General features: G+C 33.8%; 2 protein-coding genes and 1 long non-coding RNA gene across 5 annotated transcripts; 2 read left to right on the forward strand and 1 right to left on the reverse strand.

Moving 5' to 3' along the window:
• The first annotated feature begins 1,945 nt into the window (after window positions 1–1,945).
• LOC148266209 (uncharacterized) lies at window positions 1,946–2,819 on the forward strand. Its single transcript, XR_015818745.1, has 2 exons — window positions 1,946–2,226; window positions 2,396–2,819. It is a non-coding gene; the product is annotated as an uncharacterized LOC148266209 (long non-coding RNA).
• Window positions 2,820–13,302: 10,483 nt separating this feature from the next.
• Window positions 13,303–23,150, forward strand: LOC110822183 (serine/threonine-protein kinase STY17). Of its 3 annotated transcripts, none has more exons than XM_088217472.1 (16): window positions 13,303–13,700; window positions 14,202–14,316; window positions 14,807–14,904; window positions 15,052–15,168; window positions 15,805–15,859; window positions 16,228–16,338; window positions 17,030–17,080; window positions 19,861–20,039; window positions 20,120–20,227; window positions 20,576–20,649; window positions 20,912–21,087; window positions 21,253–21,363; window positions 22,202–22,282; window positions 22,408–22,461; window positions 22,550–22,684; window positions 22,751–23,150. In XM_088217472.1, the coding sequence occupies exons 1-16, from the start codon at window positions 13,501–13,503 to the stop codon at window positions 22,826–22,828; spliced, it is 1,743 nt and encodes a 580-aa protein (XP_088073598.1). In that variant the 5' UTR covers window positions 13,303–13,500; the 3' UTR covers window positions 22,829–23,150. The 3 variants fall into 3 exon arrangements, with proteins under 3 accessions (XP_088073598.1, XP_088073599.1, XP_088073600.1); XM_088217473.1 differs by having other exon boundaries at window positions 13,305–13,700; window positions 21,268–21,363; XM_088217474.1 differs by lacking the exons at window positions 13,303–13,700; window positions 14,202–14,316 and adding an exon at window positions 14,423–14,696.
• Window positions 23,151–23,342: 192 nt separating this feature from the next.
• IQD20 (IQ-domain 20) lies at window positions 23,343–24,205 on the reverse strand. Its single transcript, XM_088217479.1, has 2 exons — window positions 23,755–24,205; window positions 23,343–23,674 (listed from the first exon to the last, which is right to left on the reverse strand). Exons 1-2 carry the CDS (start codon window positions 23,983–23,985, stop codon window positions 23,489–23,491), a joined length of 417 nt encoding a protein of 138 aa, XP_088073605.1. The 5' UTR covers window positions 23,986–24,205; the 3' UTR covers window positions 23,343–23,488.
• Window positions 24,206–24,226: the final 21 nt, after the last annotated feature.

Consider the following 24,226-nt stretch of genomic DNA (forward strand, 5'->3'; position numbering starts at 1 on the left):
TGTCACATTTTGTGTTAGCCAGGCATGGTGGATGGTCCACCATTGCAGTCCTCTTTTTGGATCTTGACAACTCAATCCTTCTCTTTCCTCTCCCTCCCTCCCACCATTGCCCCTACCTCACTCCTCCACCTTTTCTATCTTCTTCTGGTTTCTTACAAGATCACAACAAGCAAGAGGCTCACATATTGATTGTTATTCATATCAGTAAGCTACAAGTTATGTGTATGTTGAGAATTGTGTTTGCAGAATGTTAGTGTCATTTCCCATTTATTGGTTTAAGAAATAGATTGAGATTTATCTCACATTAAATATTATAAATAATTATATCTAGCTATTCGTTCTTTATGTCTTCACCTCATTTAAGTTGATGTATTTGGAATCTCTTGAGCATTTGTTGTTCAATGTAGATTGATCTTGATCTCGGAGTAAAACTCTTCTTTACCTTTTCAAAATATTGTATAATTTTCTAACAATGGAAGATGAAAGACTCCAGAATCTTAAAACAAAATCTCTCATTAAGGACAGTATTTGGCCAATTGATTAAGAATATTTTACTTCATTAAGATGAAGTATAATGATCATATGTCTATTGTACACTGTATACCTAATAATACATTTAATTCTTCCCCTTCTTTTTTGTAAAATCAGATAATTGTTTAGTTATTAGCTTGACATTATTCATGTCCTAGTTGATCGATCATGTTTCAACATTAGAAATATATTATTTTCTCTGTTGATGTGCATCAACTCTGCCACCATGGCTATAGGTGTTGACGAATTCTCTTACTTTTTTTCATCTGTAGTTCGGCCTATTCTGTATCATAACCTTATGTTTGATAAATTATTATATAATGACATTGTATCACACTTCCATTAGTAACTTAAGAAAAAAAACTTAAATTATTATATAAATTTTAATAGCTAGAGAATACGAACTTCTGTAAATCATTAATGTTATTCCACTCCAGTAGATTTATTCTCTCAATGTTTACTTTGATCTTAGTTGAGTAAAAAGAGGATAATGATAATGATAATGTGTTTAGCAGGTAATTAATTGAATGAACATCTGAAAAATAAGAAAAAGAACAAGTGATAAGTTTAAAGGTTGAAGGAGAGAGAAATAGTGAGAAAGGTGGGGAAGAAGGGGTATTAATGTTGCGGCCCTGTCCGTCTCAGAGAGAGATTCCCCCCTCCATTAATGTTTCTGCACCCTTCTTCCTTCTTTGCTTCTCTTTTCACCCAGTATCACTAATATCTCCTTTTCTTTTAAATCTGTATATATCTATATATTTATGTGGTTTAATTACTGGTACTGGTTAATTCTTCCTTCGTAATTAATATTGCAGGCTTTTTTCTTTATTTTTGCAAATTACACAGATGACTCGTCGTCATCAAAGTAATTATTCCTAATTACTGTAATTATATTTTTACAAAAAGATAATTAGATGTACCACGGTAGAATTTGAAGTTCTGCAGTAAACCAAAAGAATAGATATAATTCAAGCATAAAGATTCACTCATGTAATTAATGGTAATATATTAGCAAACGGTAAATACTAAAACTATAACTAGAGAAATAGAGTGGTAATTAAATTAAATAAAAAAAAAAAAATTGAAGGCTATAAATTATAATAGTTATGAAGAGAACAATTGTTCTTGAGTTAACAAGAAGAACGTTCATAATTAATATACTACATGCTGGGATTAACTTTTATCTGTAAATATGAATTAAGATAGAGTTTAGACAAATATATGTACAGTAAAAATTAGAATTAAAGAAAATGAAATTAGATAGAGAAATTAAAAGAGGAGATGGGGAGAATAATGGGTTTAAATGCAGTGGCCCAGGTTTGTGCTTTGGTAGTCGCGGTTTTAAATGCTCATGCAGACCTCTCTTCCCTTCTTAAATCCCCTCCCACACATTCACATTCACATTCTTGCTTCATTTACTTCTTCTTCTTCTTCTTCTTCTTCTTCTTCTTCCTGGTAATTTTTACCCTAAAAATAAGAATTACAGGTACCGGGTTTTGTCTGTTTGTTCTAATTCCCATGAGAGAGTCACTATGATATTGGCCTGGTTCACTCAGACAAGTTAAGCAGCTAGTTGAGAGCTTTTCGGAGAAAAAGCTAAATAGCTGTGTGTTGGTCGGTTGAGCTTTTTCTTTTGATTGAGCCGTGCCAATATCTCAGTGCGCCCTTTCACTTTTCTTTATCATATCTACAAAGGTTCGTCCTCGTCATCATCAATTTCTCTTCTCAACTATATATAAATATACATATATATATATTTATTTATTAATTGTAGTATGATTTAAATTTTGGATCTTCTTTTCTTTATGCTATACGATATATGTGTATATACATCTGTTGATAATTGGTCTCCATTTGGCAACAGAGAAGCTAGCTAATAACTTATTCATCTCTACCACAGCACGCCATGCATCGTAACGTCCATCAACAATGACTCTCACACTGAAAAAAACAAGTGAAATTACACATTCTCGTACATATAAGATATTTCATATATTTACGTATACTCGTGTGTCTATATACATATATATTTGGTGTCATTTCTCCATATCTCTGAGAACACAGATTTTGCCGCTATATGGTCAAGAGGATGTTTGATTCTAGTCTGTTTTTGTAAGTTTTAGGTCTTCACTACCTTAGCTCTGTATTGTTTTTCTAACTTGTTTTGCGACTTTCCAGTCACTTCAAGGTGGTTCTGTAAATTTGTATATCTAACTTTTGGCGGTGGTGTTATTAAAGAAATTGTATTTTAATTTACTTAAATCAAATAATTTTTTTTAAAACAAAAATTATAGTATTACAAGTAGTTTATAATTTATATAATTACCAAGTATTTATAGTTTAACTTTAAGCAGATATAATTAACTAAGAGAGTAAGCTAAGTAACTTTTGTAATGTAAAAGAATAAGAACCTAATAAGTTAAAGAATACATGATTTTAAGTTCTATCTATGTAACTAAAATCATTTTTAAGAACCTAATAAGCATCCAAGTTTTTTGCCAATGGAGATTGGAACCAAGTCATTAACCTTCTAATTCATTATTTACAGTTTCTTCCTCAGTTCATATGTTCATATTATATATAAATATATATAATACACAGAAAAATCTTTATATAAATATATATATAACCAAACTAACTTGGTTAACTTGAGAAAATACACATGCATGGATTGCCTTAATCTTTTAACAATTTATGGTTGTGACAAATTTTCATACAAAATATTCCTATGTCCTATATCTATGTTACTTTTACACTAATGACCTCACTTTGTTTATAACACTAGAGGTATGGTATAAACAAAGTAATGAGTAATATGGCAAGTAACAAAACTTCAAAGTTTGATAATAATAACACAAGTAATGGGTGACAATAACCATTAGCTAGCTAGCCATTGGTAGACTTTTGATTGCCAAATGCTAGGTGTTCTTGTGCCATGTGTTCATCCCAACTATTGTGGGTATTTTTATATAATCACACCCATGTTAATTAACAAATCTTTGGTGAAGTAATTGTATATAGTAATGCTATATATATATATAAGGCTTAGTTGTAAATCATTGTATCTAGCAATTAATTTATCTATTAAAATAATAGATTTTAAGACACATTATCTCTACATGATAGTGATGTTATGGAAAATTGATCATTTGAATATTGAAAGGAATGCCTCTATCAACATTCATCTTATATTAATAAGTATATTTGAATGAGGTGACTTTATTCCATATATATATATATATATATATTTTTGTTTTTAAATCTCTCCAAGTAGCTTATAGGATTTGAATACACATGATAAAGTAATATTCCAATAAATATTTTTCACATGGGTGGCCCTTTATTAATGTTCCAACATATCCAAGCTATAACCTCTTAAAAAAAGAGGTAATTGGTAACCCAAGCTAATAGGAATTAACTAGTTCCTTTTTTTTTTTTTTTGGGTATAATATAGAATGCAAACTTTCAAAATATAAAGAGCAAATTCCTCACTAGTGCCACATGTGGATAGTTGAGATCAACAATCATTTTTTAGTTAAACCTTTGGCTTGTTGGATGCGACCTTGGAACAGAAGCAAAGCCAAACTAAGTGTTGGCTTTTTGTTAGGAGACTTTATCTTTTGCATCTACTTATATATCATACATTTAACTTTTTATTTTTTTATTAGCAAAAAACTGTTAGTAGATTTTGTAGAGAGCAAACTTTGAGGATATTCGCCGTAGATGATAGTATCTTAGGAGTTCTTTAACTTGACTATTAAGATTGATCTAATTTTGTATTCAAATTCTTAAAATAGTGGAAGACAACACTTTCAACTATTATTTTATCTAATCATTTACACATAGATGATCTTGATGTCAACTCCATTATTATTAGTTACGATATTAGGGCAATCATGATGAATATCATTCTCCACCCATCAATCATGCCCAAAAAAAAAAAAATCTTAGTCATAATCGTTTAACCACCAATTAACACATTTAGAGAGAATATCAATAGAATTCATAATATTTTTTTCTCAAGTTAAGGATGAAGACCTTTTTTCTAAATATCCAAGATCCTTGTTGATTGAAGTACTTCCTTAAAATAATTTTATGTCATGCCCTGATACTCGATATGAGACGCAATTCCTACTCATGTCATTTTCATGCAGTAAACCCATAAAATATATACATGCGTAGATAAAAAATACAATACAACATAATATCCTATGTGATATGTACAGTAACTATATATATAAAACATGATATTAGAATTTAACGTCTAACAGAATAAAATAAAACTTTTCGAATATGCACAAAATATACAAAAATAAGAACCCTTTTACAGGTTCTACTCGTCTGACAGCAGTGTTGCCTCTTCATTATACTCTGAAAAATATCAGAGTGAAATTTAATGAGCTTCACCAACTCAATAAGTATTCCCGTTCTCTCAACCCAGATAAAATTTCACGCAAAACACACTGTAAGAAACAAAAACAATAAAATTATTTCAGTGGAAATTCATTTTTTTATTTTTAATATTTCACATGTTCCTGATCGATCTAATAAATTCTCTCGTACATCACATACAAATCTCAAATGTATATTCTCATTCTCTCAAAATTCATAAATGCACTCGAATATTAATCGTCATTTCGAAACATAATCACAAAAAAAAATCACAGATACACTCGAATCTCGTTCATTAGCTCGAAAAATAATCACATACACACACAAAATCACAGATACACTCGAATGGTAATTTTTATAGTTTTATCGCACGATACTGTTTATGTCATCATCGAGTAAAAGCGAAATGGCTCCCCCCATCACATGGATAACACACACACAAATCACACAATGGTTACAGCAGGTACATTTGTTAGGTGACCCACATTCACACGAATGTTTATTCACGTCTGAATTAGGTTTCAGACTCTATTCATGTGTAGGTTCACCATGCTCGCTGAACTTCAGCTACACACACACACTCCCCTCTTCGATTCAGACTAAACCAGAAGATATTCAGGGTCCCTACCCTATTCACTCCTATCCTCTTATTCTAAAATTCTCAGTTTGTTTATATGATCATTTCTTAACCTCAATTTTTTTATTTCTATTTTTACATTTTTATTTTATTTTATTTTATTTTTCCTTAATTGAGAATTTTTCTTTTTAATTTCAGAATTCATCAGTCCAAATATTCAGTTCAAATAACTCTCAATCTATTGGGTTCGTCTCCTCATAGGGTTCCAATTGCTTAGGTTTACTTATCATAATTTAGATTCTGTTTTTTATTAAAAATTGGGTCAATGTCCATTCAAATTTCAAAATTCATAAATTAATGAAATGAATGCACTTTTTGAAATTTGAACTCGATTGATATTTAAAAATACTTACTCTTCTATGTGTCTTTCTGGGTCTTGCTAGAATGTCCAAATTTTCTGTACACACGACATAATTAATTAAAATATTTTAAAATACTAAAAATCGATTTAATCAAATTAGGGTTCCAACGGCCACCCAATAGAATACTTGAAATGATCAGGATCCATATCCAAAAATTTTTTTGGCTCCCCATTCGGCGAATTGAATTCTTATTTTTTGAAAAATATTTTTTAGCTTTCCGGATGATAAACCAGATTTCCATTTTCTGATGAAGACTTTTCAGCTTTTTGAACGACATACCAGAACTCAAAATGGTGGACCGGGTTCTCATGCTCGGGGAAAACCCTTCGGCTTCCCGAATGGGTCGGCTTTCTCCATTCTTGAGGAAACCTCCTCAACTCCCGTGCAGGTGGGTGGCTCAGCCGAGCCTGTGCAGCCAACCGACACCAGCCTCGTTCCCCGACGCTCAACAACCACTAAAAAATATAAAAAAGCTTTAGCTTTATGTCATGGGATTATTTGGCCTTGGCTTGGCTCCCGGTCGCCTCCTCTCAGTCACCCTGTGGTCCTTTAGCTCTTAAACCTGCACACACATGCACATGAACACTCATTTAGTCAAAAGTACAAACCGAAAGAAGAAAAGGAATGCACCTAGCTCGGGTGCGGTGCTAAAAAAACTTGAACAATCTTGATTTTAGATTCTGCTGTCACATGGTGCTCTGTGACTGTAATGCCCTTTCTTTTTTTTCCTCCTCCGTAATTCTCTCTCTCTCCTCTCCCCTTTTGCGACCCTTCTCGGTTTTCCTTCTTCCTACTCGGCCACCCTCTTCCTCTTCCCTCTTCTCTAATTTTTTTCCCTTCCCCTATTCCCTTCTGGCCTCTCTCTTTTTTCTCTCTCGGCTTCCCTGCGATCATCTTCTTCCTCCTCTCCCCAGTCGCCTCTCTCTTTCTTTCTCCCTTTCTCTTTTTCGGCTTCTCTCTCAAATAAAGGAAACCCTAATCTCTTTCTCTTTTATACTTGTTCTCTCAACCGTTGGATCTTCATGACTCAAACTGGGTCACCCATTTTTTTTTTAAATCTCTTCCATCCGATCTTCTCAAGCGGTCCAATCTGGGTCATCAATTCTCCTAATTTTCTTTGCCCCTTTCCACTTCTCTTTATTTATATTTTTGCCCCCTTTTTTCTTACCCACTTTCATTTAGGTCCCTTAAATTAATTAAAAGCTCTAAATTTTAAAAATTCATTTCATTTACATCCAAACTCCAATTTTATTTATTTATTATATATTTTTTTTTCTCATATGGATATTACAATTCTCTCCTCCTTATAAAAATTTGGTCTTCTAAATTTGATATATCTCTACAGCAGGTGAGAAAATTGAGCTCGTATCGAATCTTCAGTTTTCCAAGTAGATTCCATTGGCGAATGATGTCGCCAGAGTACCTTGACCATCATAATAGTCTTATTCCTCAATACCCGTTCTTTTTTGTCCAATATTTATATGGACATTTCCTGATAGGACATATCTTCTTCAATAGGAATCTCCTCATATTGAATTATATGTGATTGATCAGGTTGGTATTTACGTAACATGGACACATGAAATACATGATAAATGTTAGCCAACTTTGGTGGCAATGTTAATCGATAAGCAGTAGATCCAATTCTCTCCAATATTTTGAATGGTCCAATGAAGCGAGGGCTCAATTTGCATTTTTTTCCAAATCTCATAAGGCTCTTCATTGGTGACACTTTCAAGAACACATGATCCCCTATTTTGATTTCAAAACTCCTTATACGGTTATTTGCATAACTTTTCTGTTTACTTTGGGCAGTTTGAAATTTTTTCTTAATTAGGACAATCTTGGATGTAGTTTCTTTAATTAATTCGGGTTTAATTAATTTTTTGTCTCCAGTTTCTTCTCAACACACAGAAGATCTACAGGATTTGTCATAAAGTGCTTCATATGGAGTTGCATTAATATTGGAGTGATAGCTATTGTTATAGGTGAATTCAATTAATGGTAGATGGTCGTCCCAATTTTCTCCCATCTCTAGTGCACAAGCCCTAAGCATAGCTTCTAATACCTTAGTTAGGTTCTTTGAGACAAGATACATACCTTGAACCATGTTTGGGTTTACTTCAGCATCTGCTACAGTAAGTGTGTACATTCGTCCCCGTCTTTGAGCTTCTGATAGTTCCTTCATAAGTGGGTAGTTACGGATTAAATGTTGTTGGCTACCACACTTAAAACAGGATTGAATGACACGATGACACAGCTGATTACCATGATTCTTTTCACAGGTACGACAGGTTGGTGTCCTACTAAAAGTTGATGGTGGTCTAGAAGATACCTCTGTTACCATTCTGGATCTCTTATCTTGTGAACTAAATCCTAGAATCTGTCTTCTTGGAGGTACTGGGTGTTTAGAACTACCTGTTTTTGAGGATAAACCATTCAGTCTACTTTCTAGTATTTCTGCTTTTGCCAAAACCTCATCATAAGTCTTCAATTCTATAACTGCAAGAGCATCCTGGATCTCAATGCGTAGCCCCCACTAAAATTTTCTCGCCCTTTTTCCTTCTTCAGTCAAAATGGCTGAAGCAAAATTGGTCAACTCAATGAATCTTCGAGCATATTCAACCACTGACAGGTTTCCCTGAGTGAGCTTCATGAACTCAAACTCTTTCTAATGTCGGAGTCATGCTGGAAAGTACTTGGCGTTGAACACTTCCAGAAATCTCCCCCAGGTGATGGGAACAGGTAAGGTGGTTTGTCTAAATTCCCATCAGCAGTCAGCTTTACCCGCAAGTAGGTACATAGGCAGAATCACTTTCTGTTTGAAAGTCACCCCTAAAACTCAGAATGCCTTTTTAATTTCTTTTAACCATCCTTCAACTTCAATAAAATTCTTGATACCAGTAAATATAGGAGGATGGAGTCTCATGAACTTTATGTGACAGTCTAGATCCATAACGACTGGTTCTGGATTGTATGGAGCTGGTACTAGAGGAGGATCAGGTATCCCTTCTCTAGGTTAGTTAACAAGCTCCTCTATCTTGTGGTATAACTGGTCAATATGCTCCTGTAAGGACATGTAATCAGGAGGTTGCTTCGGTGGAGTCCATCCACGTCTCATCTTACAACCCTTCATTTAGAAAAAAATGAATTATAACATTTTAAAATAACATTTCCTACTTCTCAACACCTAAATAGTTATAAAATATCATATTTAAACTCTAAAACCTCATGCATAAGGAATGTTTCTAGGAATGTGGGCTTTGATACCACTTGTCACGCCCCGATACTCAATATGAGACACTATTCTTGCTCATGTCATTTTCATGCAATGAGCCCATAAAATATATACATGCATGGATCAAAAATATAATACAACATAACATTTCATGTGATATGTACAGTAACTCTATATATAAAACATGAGGTCAGAATTTAGAGTCTAATAGAATAAAATGAAACTTTTCGAATATGCACAAAATATACAAAAATAAAAATCCTTTTACAGGTTCTACTCGCCTAGAAGCAGTGCTGCCTTTTCATTCTCATCTGAAAAATATCATGGTAAAATTTAATGAGTTTTACCAACTCAATAAGTATTCTCGTTCTCTCAATCTAGATAAAATTTTATGCAAAATACACGGTAAGAAACAAAAACAATAAAAATATTTTAGTGCAAATTCATGTTCATATTTTTAACATTTTATATGTTTCTGATCGATTTGATAAATTCTCTCGAATATCATATACAAACCTCAAATGTATATTTTCATATTATCGAAAGTCATAAATGCACTCAAATATCTATTGTCATTTTAAAATATAATCACACACATAAAAGATCACAGATATACTCGAATCTCGTTCATAATCTCGAAACATAATCACATATACACAAAATATCACCGATATACTCGAATGGTCATTTTTATGATTTCATCGCGCGATACCGTTTATGTCATCATTGAGAAAAGACGAAATGGATCCCCCATCGCATGAATAATACACACACAAATCATACAGTGGCCACAACAGGTACATTTGCTAGGTGGCTCATACTCACACGAATGTTTATTTACGTATGAATTAGGTTTTAGACTCTATTCATGTGCAGGTTTACCACATCCGCTAAATTTCAACCACACACACATACACTTCCTTTTTCGATTCAAACTAAACGAGAAGGTATTCAGGGTCCCTACCCTATTCACTCCTACCGTTTCATTCTAAAATTCTCAGTTTGTTTAAATGATTATTTCTTAACCTCAATTATTTCTTTTCCGTTCTATTTTTATATTTTTAATTTATTTCTTTTTTTTTCAATTTTTTCATAATTGAGAATTTTCCTTTTCAATTTCAGATTTTATTAGTCCAAATAATTCAGTTCAAATAACTCTCAGTCCATGAGTCTGTTTTCTGGTTTCGTCTCCTTATAAGGTTCCAATTGCTTAGGTTTAATGATCATAATTTGGATTTTATTTTTCATTGAAAATTGGGTCAATGTCCGTTCAAATTTCAAAATTTATAAATTGATGAAATGAATACACTTTTCAAAATTCGAATCTGGTTGAGATTTAGAAAAATCTATTCTCCTACGCGTCTTTTCGGATCCGATTGAATGTCTAAATTTTTCTGTACACACGACATAATTAATTAAAATACTTTGAAATACTAAAAATTAATTTAATCAAATTATGGGTTCCAACGGCCACCCAACGAAATACCCGAAATTATCAGGATCCGTACCTAAAAAATCTTTCAACTCTTTGTTCAGTGAATCAGATTCCCGTTTTCTGAAAAAGACTTTTCACCTTCCCCAACGATAAATTGGATTCTCATTTTTCGAGGAAGACTTTTTAGCTTCCAGAACGGTAAATCGGAACACAAAATGGTGGACTGGGTTCCCATGCTTGGGGAAGACCCTTCGACTTCCGGAATGGGTCAACTTTCTCCATTCCCGAGGAAACCTCCTCGGTTCTAGTACGGGTGGGTGGCTCGACAGAGCCCGTGCAGCCAAGCCAACATCAGGCCCATTCACCGATGCTCAACAACCACCAAAAAATACGAAAAAGCTTTACCTTTTTGGCATGGGGCGATTCGGCCTTGACTCTGCTCCTAGTCACCTCCTCTCGGTTACCTCGTGGTCCTTTAGCTACCAAACCTGCACACACTCACACACATGAACACTCTTTTGGTCAAAAGCACAAACCAAAAGAAGAAAAGGAACACACCTAGCTCAGGTACAGTGCTTGAAAAACTCGAACAACCTCAGTTTTGGATTTTGCCATCACACGGTGTTCATCGGCTGCAATTCCTTTTCTTTTTCTTCCTCCTCCGCGATTATCTCTCATCTCCCCTTGTGCGACCGTTCTCGACTTTCCTTCTTCTTTCTCGGCCACCCTCTTCCTCTTCCCTCTTCTCTCATTTCGTTTCCCTTCCCCTCTTCCCTTTCGGCCTCTCTCTTCTTTCCTCTCTTTTTTCTCTCTCTCGGATTCCCCAATGAAGGAAACCCTAATCTCTTCCCCTTTATACATGTTCTCTCAACCGTTGGATCTTCATGACTCGATCTGGACCGTCCGTTTTCTTTTTTAATCTCCTCCATCCGATATCCTCAAGTGGTCCAATCTGGGCTGTCCATTCTTCTAATTTTCTTTGCCCCCTTCTACTTTTCTTTATTTATATTTTTGCCCCCTTTTTTCTTATATACTTTCATTTAGGTCTCTTAAATTAATTAAAAGCCTCAAATTTAAAAGTTCATTTCATTTACATTCAAACTCTAATTTTATTTATTTATTATATATATTTTTTCTCATGTGGATATTACATTTGATACTAAAGTTTATGTTTCTCATTAAATAGATTCCAACTGATTTTGGCAATAATACTTCATTTATTTAACGTATTTTCTTATCTTTTAGACCCATATTCTTCTTATTTTTGTGAACTATGGCTTAATTTACCAAATGTACTCTATGGTTATCAAACAAATAGCTTCAAGAAATTATGTCGAACTTCCCACAAGTCTTTACAAAGAGCAAGTTGAATTACATTACATATGTATGAATTAATATGACATGCTTAAGGAGAATGCTCTTACTTGCAAGGTTCAGAAGTTAATCAACTACTGTTATAAACAATTTTATATTTTTTTTATAGAAATTCACAATAGACCTTTTATAGTTCTAAAAAGTTGAATGCTAATTACTTTGCAATAGTCCTTACCCGTTAAGTTGAGAGTATTCAGGAACACATATATATATATATATATATTTTTGAGACATTAGAGAATTCTTCTATTCTATTTAGCTATATGTACTTATAATTTTTCTTGCTTACGAAAAGGTTGTTAATACAAAATAAGTATGATGACTTCAACCAGTCTTTGTTGAGGACAAGAGGGTTTTTTGCAACAAGTTCTTATTACATACATATTTTTATGAGAAAGTCAATTTATATGTATGAGTGAGATTAAAAGTCATTATTTTGGCCTTAATCCACAAGTCTTTAGTTTGAAGTATGGCAAAGAGATACACTTCATAATTATTAGGGAATTGAAAGCTCTAAAATTGTGTTTGGTTCAAGACAATTAGTTACTTAATATAATGATTTACTTTTTCGATGCATAATTAAATTAATTAACTTATGTCTTAAATTTCATAATCTCGTGTCTTTACTTGTTAGTAAAAATAACAAGAACTGTTAATTTAAATTGGACATAAAGTTTATATAAAATTAGATTATGTTATTTGAATTCAAATTTATATAATGTTTATTTATATTTCATAAAATTTAAATTTAAAATAAAGTTACTGTAAGTTTTTCTTTCATAACCTATCAACAAATTTTCATTAAATTAAAAAAGGCGCAAATATTATTTGTTCATCTTTATTTTTCTTTATGAACCTGTAAAAGAAATTAATATGATTTTTTATAATTTTTTAATCAAAATACCCCCATTAGAAAAATATATATATTTGTTTGTTATTTTACCAAAAACTTCTTATTTATGTGGAATTTTCTAATTTTTTTTTATAAAAAATATAATACTCAAAATTGAAATATATGATCAAATTTATAAATTTTATCTAAACAAAAAAATTTAAACCACACTAACCCTGAGATTATGTGTTAATCCGCCTCTGATTTATCCGGCGCAACGATCAAATCAAGGAAGGTTATAAAATAAGTAATAGGTGGAGGTCTCGTGACCCACCACACGTAGGGCCCATTGCTGACGTGTAAATCCTGTATCGATACACCGAAACGTTTCGCTCATGTACATACAGCGAAAAAAGCAGCTCTCTCTCCCTGGCCCCTTTTTTTTTTTTTTTTTGTCTTCTCTACCCTTTTTCTTCTTTCCTCTTCCTTTTTTTTTTTTTTATTTTATTTAATTTTTCTCTTCAATTTATACCGGTTACCATGTGCAGTCCTCTGTACTATGTCTAAGCTTCTTCTGCTATTAGAGTTGTCTCTACAAGTACTAAACATCCTACTCTCGAATCTTAGATTCCTCTCTTCTTTCTATTCGCATGTAAATCAAGTTATTTATTTCGCGTCTACAAAGTGTTTGATTCTCTAATGGCCATTGAAGATGACGTGGAGAGTTGCGGTAGCAGAGTTGCGGAGTCGCTTTCACAGTCAAATCCTCGGCACCACAGACAGAAGCTGGAGGTGTATAACGAGGTGCTTAGGCGAATCCAGGAGTCCAATTACGAGGAGGCGAATCTGCCTGGGTTTGATGATCAGCTCTGGCTTCACTTCAATCGCCTCCCTGCTCGGTATTTTCCTTAGGCTAGATTTCTGTTTTCCTTCCCTTGATTTCGTGCTGTTCTCTTTTTTTCTCCTTCAACTGCGTGTTTGGTTCGTGAGAATCGTTGAGGAAAAGATTGTTTTGAAGTCTGGCAACCTTGTTCCTGCGTTAAACTTTAGTTTTCTTAGTTTATCGTTCCCTTTTGTTTTGTATCTTGTGTATTGATACATTTGGTTGAAAGGTTAATGTAATTTTCTTTTTATTTTAACAAAAAACAAAACAATCAAATCAAACAAACAGCCATGCTCATTTTCTTCATTTCTTTTTTCCCAATCCTGTTTCAATTTCTTAGTATGTCTACATTTGCCTTTACGTACTATTAATTTTGCCTCACTTTCTTAGTATAATTACATTTGCTTACCTACTGTTAAATTAAACACACTATTCATCTGTGAATTTATGCTAATATCACTTCAGTTCTGTTTTCTAGTTTCAGTAATTTGTTGGCATTTGTGAAAATTATTACTAGGTACGCACTTGATGTAAACGTTGAGAGAGCAGAAGATGTTCTCACGCATAAGAGATTACTACTTTTGGCAGAAGACCCTGCTAAGGGACCTGCTTTTGAAGTTCGTTCAGTGCAGGTAGTTAACTGTATCGGAATTTCTTTTCACTGGGTAACCTCTGTTTGTCTTTTTCATCTCTATTTCCAAGCTAGTTATAGGAAAATGCGGTTGACATTGTCTTCAGTATGACCTCTGTAATATGATATATATTTGAAGTCTGACGATGTTTTGTGCCACATTATTTAAAGTTTGTATCGTTGTATCATAGCAGATGGGTTGAAAATTTAGAACTGTTATTTATTTATTTCTCTGTTCCCTTTGAACTTTCCAGCTGCTGTCATCCGGATCTGATGAGCAATATTCTTTTTAGTGCAAATTTATAACAAATTTGCTTGTTGCTATGTTCAATAAAGATGTTTGTTTTCTTTAGGTTCAGCAGCTTCATTTGGTGGATAATGGTATGAAATATGGGAGGTGGAGTTTACTTGAGGATCTGATTTAGCTAGTACAGATTGATGATAAATGATAAATCTCCCCTGGTTTCTCATTGCTTTTCTGTCATGTGTAGGTTTATCCTGTTTTCAATGGAAATTATGTTGATTCTTCCCATTCAGATTCATTAATGAAAGAGGATGCACAAAGTTCTTACCATTCAGGCAGACAAGGGTATGCAACATTATGTTTTAGTTTTTTTTTTTTTTCCTTTGCTTTCATCTGCACCACATGCATGCTTTTTGGTTATTCGGCCTTATTCCTTATATTTTGAACTTATTGTGATTTGGTGATCACTGTTCTTGCTTGTTTTTCCTCCAGCATACATGCACCGCCGACTTTTGGTTCATCATCTAATCTTGAAGTACTTACACATGCAAATAGATATCATATTGACGGTGGTGATGGTGCTGAAAACTTGACATTGCATCTATCCCGGTAAATTTTAAAAAACTTGAGCACTTTATTTTCCTGTCTAAAGTGATTCTTACAGTCTATTTTTCTCATTGCTAAGCATTCAATGAAAAAAGCTGAAACTCAGTCTTTTGCTTCACAAAATACAGTAGAAATCTCAGGTCAATCATCAAACTTCATATTATGTTATCCATGCCATCTGCAAGTGCATGTTCTTCACCTTTTCATTATCTCTAGAATTGGAATGTGCACACCTTAATTTTACTAGCCTTCACTAGAAATTTCTATGCTGGAACTTTCAAAGTTTTGGTTCATAAGAAATTCTCCAAATGCCTGTTTATCATCTAGCTGATAACCTCTCACTTTGAAGCTACATTATATTCTATAATATTCTGGATTGCAGCATAGTTGATTGCTGAATGTTTTATTTTCCTTTTAGTAGTTCGATTCTTAATTTCAATATTGAACTTCTATTAGAAAAGAAAATTTTTGTTGGCTTGTTGTAGTTTGTTCTTTCTCTATCTGTCTCCTAGTCTCTTCATGTTAGTAACCAAAGGTTCTGGTGTTATGTGTAAAAGTGGACACAGATCCTTCTCAGGAAATTTATTTAGCTGATTTTCCAATCTAAGTAATGTTAATTTGTTATTTACAATCTTGTAGGCCCATGCATGAGATAACCTTTTCGACAGTTGACAAGCCAAAACTCCTAAGTCAGGTGGTTGGACTGTTTTTCTTTTGTTTTTTTTTTCTCTTCTCTTTACTTCATTGAGTTGAATGTATTACTGTTGATGAAATTTCCAGCTGATTGGACTGTTCTCATTAATGTTCTGTTTCTTTTTATCTGTTCAAAGGGTGCCATTGGTATGAAAAAATATATTGCAGGCAAGCAGTGGCTAACAATATTCCATTAATGTGTGACAAAGTTTAGAGTTTAAAACCTGCATGCAGTTTTATGACATAGCTAATTTCCATACTGTAATCATCTAGACCATTTATGAAATCACTGTTGGAGTTTCCCTTGCAGATACTTTTTCTTGTCTCCCTTATCCAATGTGTAACAGAATAATATTAATTAATTTTCAGTTGACTTCTGTGCTTGCTGAGATTGGGCTGAATATTCAAGAGGCTCATGCTTTTTCTACTGTTGATGGATTCTCTCTGGATGTGTTTGTTGTCGATGGTTGGCCTCATGAGGTATGGCTGATGTAGGACAAGGCGATCTTATAAATCCCTGTCTAACTTGTCTGATTGGGGACCTTTTGGTTTGTCAGAAGAAAACACTTTTAAGTGCGTGCTTGAACTGATTGGAACTTCCATGCAGAAACTGCTTATTGATTCATTATATACATTATTTTCTTCTTGCTATTAAATTGCTACTGTCACTTACTGTTTTTCCTATTTGTCATAAAATAGTATATGTCATACTGTTATCCTTTTCCTTAGTAGTTTGTTTCTTAATGTTGTCTTAAATTCACTTGTAATATCTCTTTGTAGTTGTGCTTTTAATTTGGAATAAATAAAAAACAAGGAGCAAACATCAACGTAATTAGTTCTAACTTTCAATCTGTAAGAATTAGTTGTTTAAAAGCTTTGCATATAAAATAAAAAACTTGTTATGTCAAACTCAGATGTTCCATTGTGACAGAAACCTCCAAAATAAAATTTGTATACGAACTCTGTTGGTTAAAGGTTTTGATGTGACTTTATATTTGTTTATTGAATATGTTTCTTTTTCCCACCTCATTGGCAGTATACATTTCCATGTTTTTTACTATTCTTTAACATCTAAAATTTGTTCATCCCAATAAAAAAATCCTACTTATTCCATTTCTTTCTATACTGTTAAGAAGCTTTTTGATCAACTTGCGACATTGTAAACTTCTAGGAGGTAGAGGATCTCAAAAATGCATTGGAAAAGGAGATCTCGAAATTGAAGGTAACCTTTTTCCTTTGTCTTTTCTCATAATTTTACATCTTAAATGTCTTAATACTACTGGTTCCAGTTGAGTTGTGGCTATAAAAAATGTAGCTGAAGCTTGTTGCATAATTGCATTATCAGTACGTGCTACTTCTCATTTTCCTTTGGCCAGCTTACATACTAGTAGCCCCTTAATATTTTCTTTGCTTGAACCTCCCTGTTCGGTAACATAAAAACCTGGTGCTTATGAGGTTTCTGAAAGTGACTACTTAAGTAAAAAGGAGCACCTCATTCTTGTGGATAAGCTTTTTGGTTGGGAAACAAAGGGTCGTCTTTTTAGACAAAAAGACTGATGGTTCCAGACCCTTGGCTTTTTGATTAAGGGTCATCCTCTATAGTCTTTTGAGGATTTGGGAGACCTAATAGATAATTTGTTAGATATGTAAATACGGGTTTGCACCCCCTTCGTACTGTTGGATTAAATATATATGTATATATATATATATTTAAGAAAAGAACCTCATTGTTAATTTTTTAGATTCTTATCTTTTTTATGTAACAAATTTACTTAACTACCCTCATGATATCCACTTAAAATTCATAAATAATTTCTAACAAATATATGTTTTTGTTAATTTTTTTAAAAAATATATTTATTACAAATGTACTTATTTTTTGCTACTAGAACTTTATCTAAATGCATAATAAAGTGTATGTGATTGCTGAAAAAAATGACTTAAAGTAGCCTGCTTTTAAGTTACTTAAAACAGATAAATTCTTATTCAAAAAATAAGTTGTTATACGTTTGTATAAAGTGTTGATTGTAAAAATAAACAGTTATTTTCTTTTTCATAAAAGATTAATAAAAATTATATTAATTGGAATTATTTTATTGATTTACATTATTATATATATTATCAATTTAAGTGGACATCAAGAGGGTAGTTGAATAAATTTGTTAGATAAAAAAATAAGAACCTGAAAAGTTAGGAGCAATTTTCTTAGTGTCTTCTTAAGATTACTTTCAAGAACCCAATAAGTGTCTTGTTCTTTATGTTACCAAATATAGAGATTTCAAGGTAAGTGCTTAAAGCTACGTATAAGAAAAAAAAATTGCAAATAATGCTAAAGACTCATTAGAGAGAACCCCTGGATCTGAAAAAATTAAAGAGTAAAAAGAGTTTCTGAGTTTTCTGCATAAATCTTATTTAGATTCATATTCCGCTCTTTATATCACAACTACAATTGCCCCTAAGGACCAGTAATATCCTGGAGAGAAGTAACTGCTTCCTATATCTACAAGTAATAGAAAACTATTTTACACATATCCTAACAGTCTGGCTCAGGCACTCATTACATAAATTATAATAAAAACCAAACCCAAGACATAAATAAAGCTAAGCCAGAAAAACCTAGAAGACCTAGATCAATTCCTCCCTGCTTTTTCTTGTGCCCCATGCTGATAAACTGACCTAATTCTTTTACTGACTCATAACAAATAAGCTCCTCCAATGGCCGAAAATTATAGAAAGCTGTATAAGTTCGAGCAAGACAAATGGACCTACATTTGAAGTCAGGTATTTTAGTTCAAAATGATTGTAGTTTTTTTGGACTGCTGAACTTTTTGGGGCATGCTTTTATACTTTCTACTCTTCCATTTCAATAAGGTGGAAACTTATTACTTATTCAAAACTATTTGATTTCCACATGCAACAGCATGTTAAAAATAAACTTTATGTTTTCTTTTGTTGTCTCTACCGTGTGTATGTGCATTGCGCATTGTTTGTTTGGCTAAGACATTTAGTTTTTAGCATTTAGTGCTGTTGAAGGAGTTCTTAACCCAGGATAACTTATGTACTATGTTAGAAATAGCAAACTGTTTAGTGATAGTTTAGAAAACTTAAAACATATAAAGAATTTTCCAGGAAGGGTATAAGAACAATATAGAAAAGTTCTTGTTTTGTTTCAAGTAGTAATTATTTACCGTAGAAAATTATAATACATAAACTAACATAACGATCAGTGGTTCTTAGCCCAATGATTTGTTAGGATCCTAGATCCTGATTAAGTAGGAACTAAAGGAAGCAAGAAGAATTGGAGAAGAAGAATAGAAATTGCAGAATTTACAAAGAGAATTTCAATATTCATTCACATTTTTTTGGATGTTATCACAATTACAACCTACTGCCCTTTTATAGACTACCCGTCCCACTAATATATGCTAAAATATTGGAATACTAACAAATTAAACTAATTAATGATTAACGAGTTATTATTCCTTAATTTATAGTTCTTGAGATGGTCATATCCTGGTCTCTCCAATTAGAGGGATTCGGTTTCATTTGATGGCAAGTGACCTGGCCTTTTTTCTATCGCCAAAAGAAAACCCAATCAAAATAGTAATTTATAACATATATTTGGCCGGCTATCAACAGGGCCAGTGATGCTACTGACCATGTCATGCAGTTAGATCTGGCCGGCCAAGCCAAATGACTTGGCTGGCTGGTCACGACTTAGATTGGCTGGGTTATCTCTGGCCTAGTTGCTGGTTATTGGGTTGGTGGGCAGTCTCTGGTGATTGTGTCTGCTAACTCAAACGGTGATGATGGTTGTGTCATTGGAATTTTAAAAATAAGAAGGGCTTTCCACCAAAAAATAAGTTATTTGGTTAGTTAAGTTCAATTGAGAAAATTGTAGTATTTATTTGAGTTCGTGTAGTGTGGAGCAGATAAGCTCTGGGCTAGAAGCTCAAAAAATTGGAGCCCAGGCAAGATATTTGACAGTTGACTGGTGTGCAGGAGCAATCTTGTTCTTCAAATCAGCAATCAATTCCTGCCGTATGTCATCATAACAAAATGGGGAGTGAAACGTTACCTGACTATATAGAAATACCTACTGATGGGACTGATGTCTGGGAAATTGATATCAGGCATCTGAAACTAGGAAACAAAGTTGCATCTGGGTCTTATGGTGATCTGTAAGTTTCACCTTTATCTAATTTCTGTTTTTAGTATTACAAATTCTCAGTTTACTTACTTATATGATTTAATATTTCAGGTATAGAGGCACATATTGTAGTCAGGATGTGGCTGTCAAGGTCCTGAAGCCTGACCACGTAAATACAGACATGTTGAGAGAATTTTCACAGGAAGTTTATATAATGAGGTATGTTCAAATATGTTCTCTTAGTTGTCAAAGAACATTTTGTATCAACTGCTAACTTGTGGCTATGCCCAAAGCAAGCTAGTACTAGTTGTGTTTTCTAGAAATTACTGAACTTCCATTTCATTGTACTTGTCTTAGTAATATTTTTTCTGGTGCAAATACCGTTGTTCCTTGTGCTTGTCAACGAGTGACTTGCTGGAAATTCACACACTTTTTGACAAAAATTATACTCTATTCTTCCTTTTTCTTTATAAATCCGCTACTCTTGATTTTAAGTTGTTTCTAAGGCTTTTCTCTTCCATTTTTTCTTAATCATACTCAACTATCTCAACTTATCTTGGTTTGTAGGAAAATAAGGCACAAGAACGTAGTGCAATTCATTGGTGCATGCACACGACCTCCAAATCTCTGCATTGTGACTGGTAAAATCTAGTAGATCAAACTATAAATTTTACATTACTAGTGCAAGTTGGTGCAGCCTACTAAATATAGTTCATTATATTCCTAGATGCAAAAACACTGCCTTTGGAGCAAAGCTAAGGTTCAAGATTTGAACAAATTACCAATGTAGCTTCTGTGGATTTACTTACTAGTACTTAAAGTTTCTTTTTTTCTGGATTGACTTGTACCTTTCATATGTTTCAAAATATGATCATTTTCTGATGCTTATAAGTACCTTATCAGAATTCATGGCTCGAGGAAGTATATATGATTTTCTGCATAAGCAAAGGGGTGTTTTTAAGATTCGAACTCTTCTCAAAGTAGCACTTGATGTTTCCAAAGGAATGAATTATCTGCACCAAAATAATATTATCCACAGGGACTTAAAAACTGCCAATCTTCTGATGGATGAAAACGAAGTAAGCATTGATTTGTCATTTGTTCAGCTAAATGTTTTATTTGTTCTCTCCCTGGAACCTGCTTTAGATGTGTACAGTTATTTATTTCTGTTCTCTTTCTGGGAGTCTTTATTATCTGTTATCGAAATCGTAGATAATTTAGGTTTATTCATCCTGAAAGAGTAGATCCTTCCTGGACAGGTTGTTAAGGTTGCTGATTTTGGGGTTGCCAGAGTGCAGGCTCAATCGGGAGTGATGACAGCTGAAACTGGAACGTATCGTTGGATGGCTCCAGAGGCATATATTCCTGGACTTCCTAAGTTTTGTGCATATTCTTTATTTCATTAATCTGCATCATCGACTGTTTTTTCTTCATTTTCTGTACATATTATGTGTGGAGTTGTTTCATCATTACTAAAACATGATATCCCTTCTAGAATATGGTCTTTTGGAACTTAGATGATTTATATATAGATTATGCTTTAGTTAGAAGTTTATACAAATGTTTGATTGTGTTGTTCTTCCCTGCATTTGATTGGTCCAGTGTTCGATATCTTCACAGGTTACGTTAAAAGCATAGAGTACTTACTGGATCTGCTTCAGGTTAATGATACAGTTAGAAGCCTGAATAAAATGGTTAATTCTATTATATGCTATTTGTCATGGGTTAAATCTTGGTTGCACTTAATGGAAAGTAGTTAATAGTTCTAGTTGTCCTTCATGCGCTTTTTACGAGTGTCATATGATGAGAAACAGAGTGTAGTCTGTTTGTATTGCTATCTTGGTTGTCTCTTATACGTGAGAAATGGAACTGTTAGGAAATCCTCTCTCTCTCTCTCTCTCTCTCTATATATATATATATATATATTTGGGATGGAGGAAGCTGGCAGGATTTGCATACACCTGATATCGCAAAGTTCATTTTTTGTGAAGATTTCTGTTATGTTTCCACTGTTTCTTTGATCTTTCCTCCAATCTTCATAAGCTTGTAAGGGACTCTTGAATCATCCCTGGAAAGAGACAGGGTTATTAGCACATCCTGCATAGTCAATCTTAGGTTTTTTTTGCATCTATATTCTCCTTCCTTTTTATATCTGATAATGAAGCATTTTTAGATTTGTCTCAATGAATGTAGGTTATTGAGCACAAACCATATGATCATAAGGCAGATGTTTTCAGCTTTGGAATAGCACTCTGGGAACTTCTGACAGGAGAAGTAAGCCCGCCCCTGCTCTCTCTCTGCCCCCCCCCCCCCCCCCCCCCCAAAAAAAATAAATCTGTGAACCTTTTTTGTTAATTGATGATGAAGCTTATTTATATTTGTTTGTGATTGAATATCAGCTCCCATATTCATATTTAACTCCATTACAAGCTGCAGTAGGTGTCGTTCAAAAGGTATTTATTGATGTCTTGTCATAACATAAATATGTGACCATCTATTTCTTTTCTCATAATAATTCATTTTATGTTACATTGCAAATAGGGTCTACGGCCTACAATCCCAAAACACACACATCCTAAACTTGTTGAACTGCTCGAAAGATGCTGGCGGCATGATCCAACTCAAAGGCCCCATTTCCATGAAATTATAGACATTCTTCAACAAATAGCAAAGGAGGTATTATACTGTCCAATACTCCTTTTGGTCCTCATAGCACAAATTCTAAGCATTATGGTGAAACAGGTTGCAGATGATCGGGAAGAGCAACACAAGGATAAACACAGTGGTTTCTTTTCAGCTCTGAGAAGGGCACATCACTGAAAACTTCAGAGAAAGAGAGAATGCTTAATAACTTATCTGATCGTCTAGGGCATTTTTAGTTGTACCTTGTAGTATTTACAGTGTAGAGTGTCATATCTGATTGGCACGTGAATCTCATCCGAGGATTTTATCTGTTATCCTTCTTTGTTTCTAATTTCTTTGTTGAGTGTTTCTGATGTTGCGTGTTGTTTTACTTCTCCTGCTTCATTTTTCCCCAGTTTGCACCTAACCTTCTGTAAATAAGCGCCTTCTAATTTTCCCTTGTGATTGCTGAAACATTTGTGTTTTACCAGAGTGAACTGATATAGTATTTGTTTCTTAATTTGAGTTGGACGTTATTAGGTGAACATAAAAAAGAAAAATAGTTATGAGTCTTTTGGTTGCAGCTATATTACAATTTTGTAATGAAATGATTAAACTTTTCGATTGGATCCTTAAAAAAGAAAACTTGTGGAACCTGTTTGAAGGAATAGCAATGCTTTTGTGGAGAAAAGAAAAGAGAAAGACCACCAGATTTGGTAAGGAAAATGATATATTTTGTGTCTATAAAAATTGAATAGTAGTATGTAAGGTATGTTTCAATGTTACACAAAGGTTATGGAATATTAAAGAAGTAAACATGTATTAGAGGGTGGACTGGGAGAAACAATAAAGTAGTAGTCAAGATTGGAGGGGTAAGTCTTGAGCACCCTGACCAAGGAGTTGCCGAGCACGAACTCTGACCTGGAGCCGGACAAGTGCATGCATACAATGAAGGGCAATACGTGTTTGCCTCCTCACACATACCCCGCGGACCAGTGCTTGCAGTTTGACCAGGCTCTTGAGTGCTCTAAATGCCCGTCTTGCCTGTTAATTCAAAGGAATAGAGTAAAATTAGTTGCACGAATCAGGTTATAAGCAATAGATAAAAGGGGTAGATGAAATACAAGGTGGCCTCTGAAAATTGCTTGGATTTTGATGGCTGCAATATCTCGTTGTGTTAGTAGTTTATTTTGAGGAGAAGAAGAAGAGAGGCGGTGGTGTTGAGGAAGGAGACTTTGCTCTGTGGCGGTGCTGTCTCTATTGGTTATTTGTTGGTGGCTAGCGGTGAGAGTTGGTGTATGGAGAATGGTGATGTTTCTTCTTAACTTTCTGAACCAATTTCTAGAAATTCCCATGTCTGAGAACAACAGGCCTCGTTTGCTTTTGAATTTTAAGTGTCAGCTTGGCCTGAAAACTGTCGGGTGAGGTGACTCGAAGGAAGGATCTGTGCAGTGCAGTGGGAAAACCACGTTGCTTTTAAGATCAAGCTTGAGAGAGAGAGAGTAGGTTTCGTTAATGGGTGTCAGAGCATAGAACGTGGTGGGATCAAACTTCCGGACTTACATTACAACTGTTTGTGTAAGTTTGAAGCATTCC

This window comes from Carica papaya, chromosome 4, assembly GCF_054855325.1.
Source record: "Carica papaya isolate Zhongbai chromosome 4, ASM5485532v1, whole genome shotgun sequence".
Taxonomy (NCBI): Eukaryota; Viridiplantae; Streptophyta; class Magnoliopsida; order Brassicales; family Caricaceae; genus Carica; species Carica papaya.

Coding starts and splice junctions, on each gene's coding strand:
- LOC110822183 (XM_088217472.1), top strand. CDS start 13,501: ATGGCCATTGAAGATGACGTGGAGAGTTGCGGTAGCAGAGTTGCGGAG. Junction 14,905..15,051: donor TACCATTCAGGCAGACAAGG/GTATGCAACATT, acceptor TTTTTCCTCCAG/CATACATGCACCGCCGACTT. Junction 15,169..15,804: donor TTGACATTGCATCTATCCCG/GTAAATTTTAAA, acceptor ACAATCTTGTAG/GCCCATGCATGAGATAACCT.
- IQD20 (XM_088217479.1), bottom strand. CDS start 23,985: ATGGGAATTTCTAGAAATTGGTTCAGAAAGTTAAGAAGAAACATCACC. Junction 23,675..23,754: donor CAATTTTCAGAGGCCACCTT/GTATTTCATCTA, acceptor TTGAATTAACAG/GCAAGACGGGCATTTAGAGC.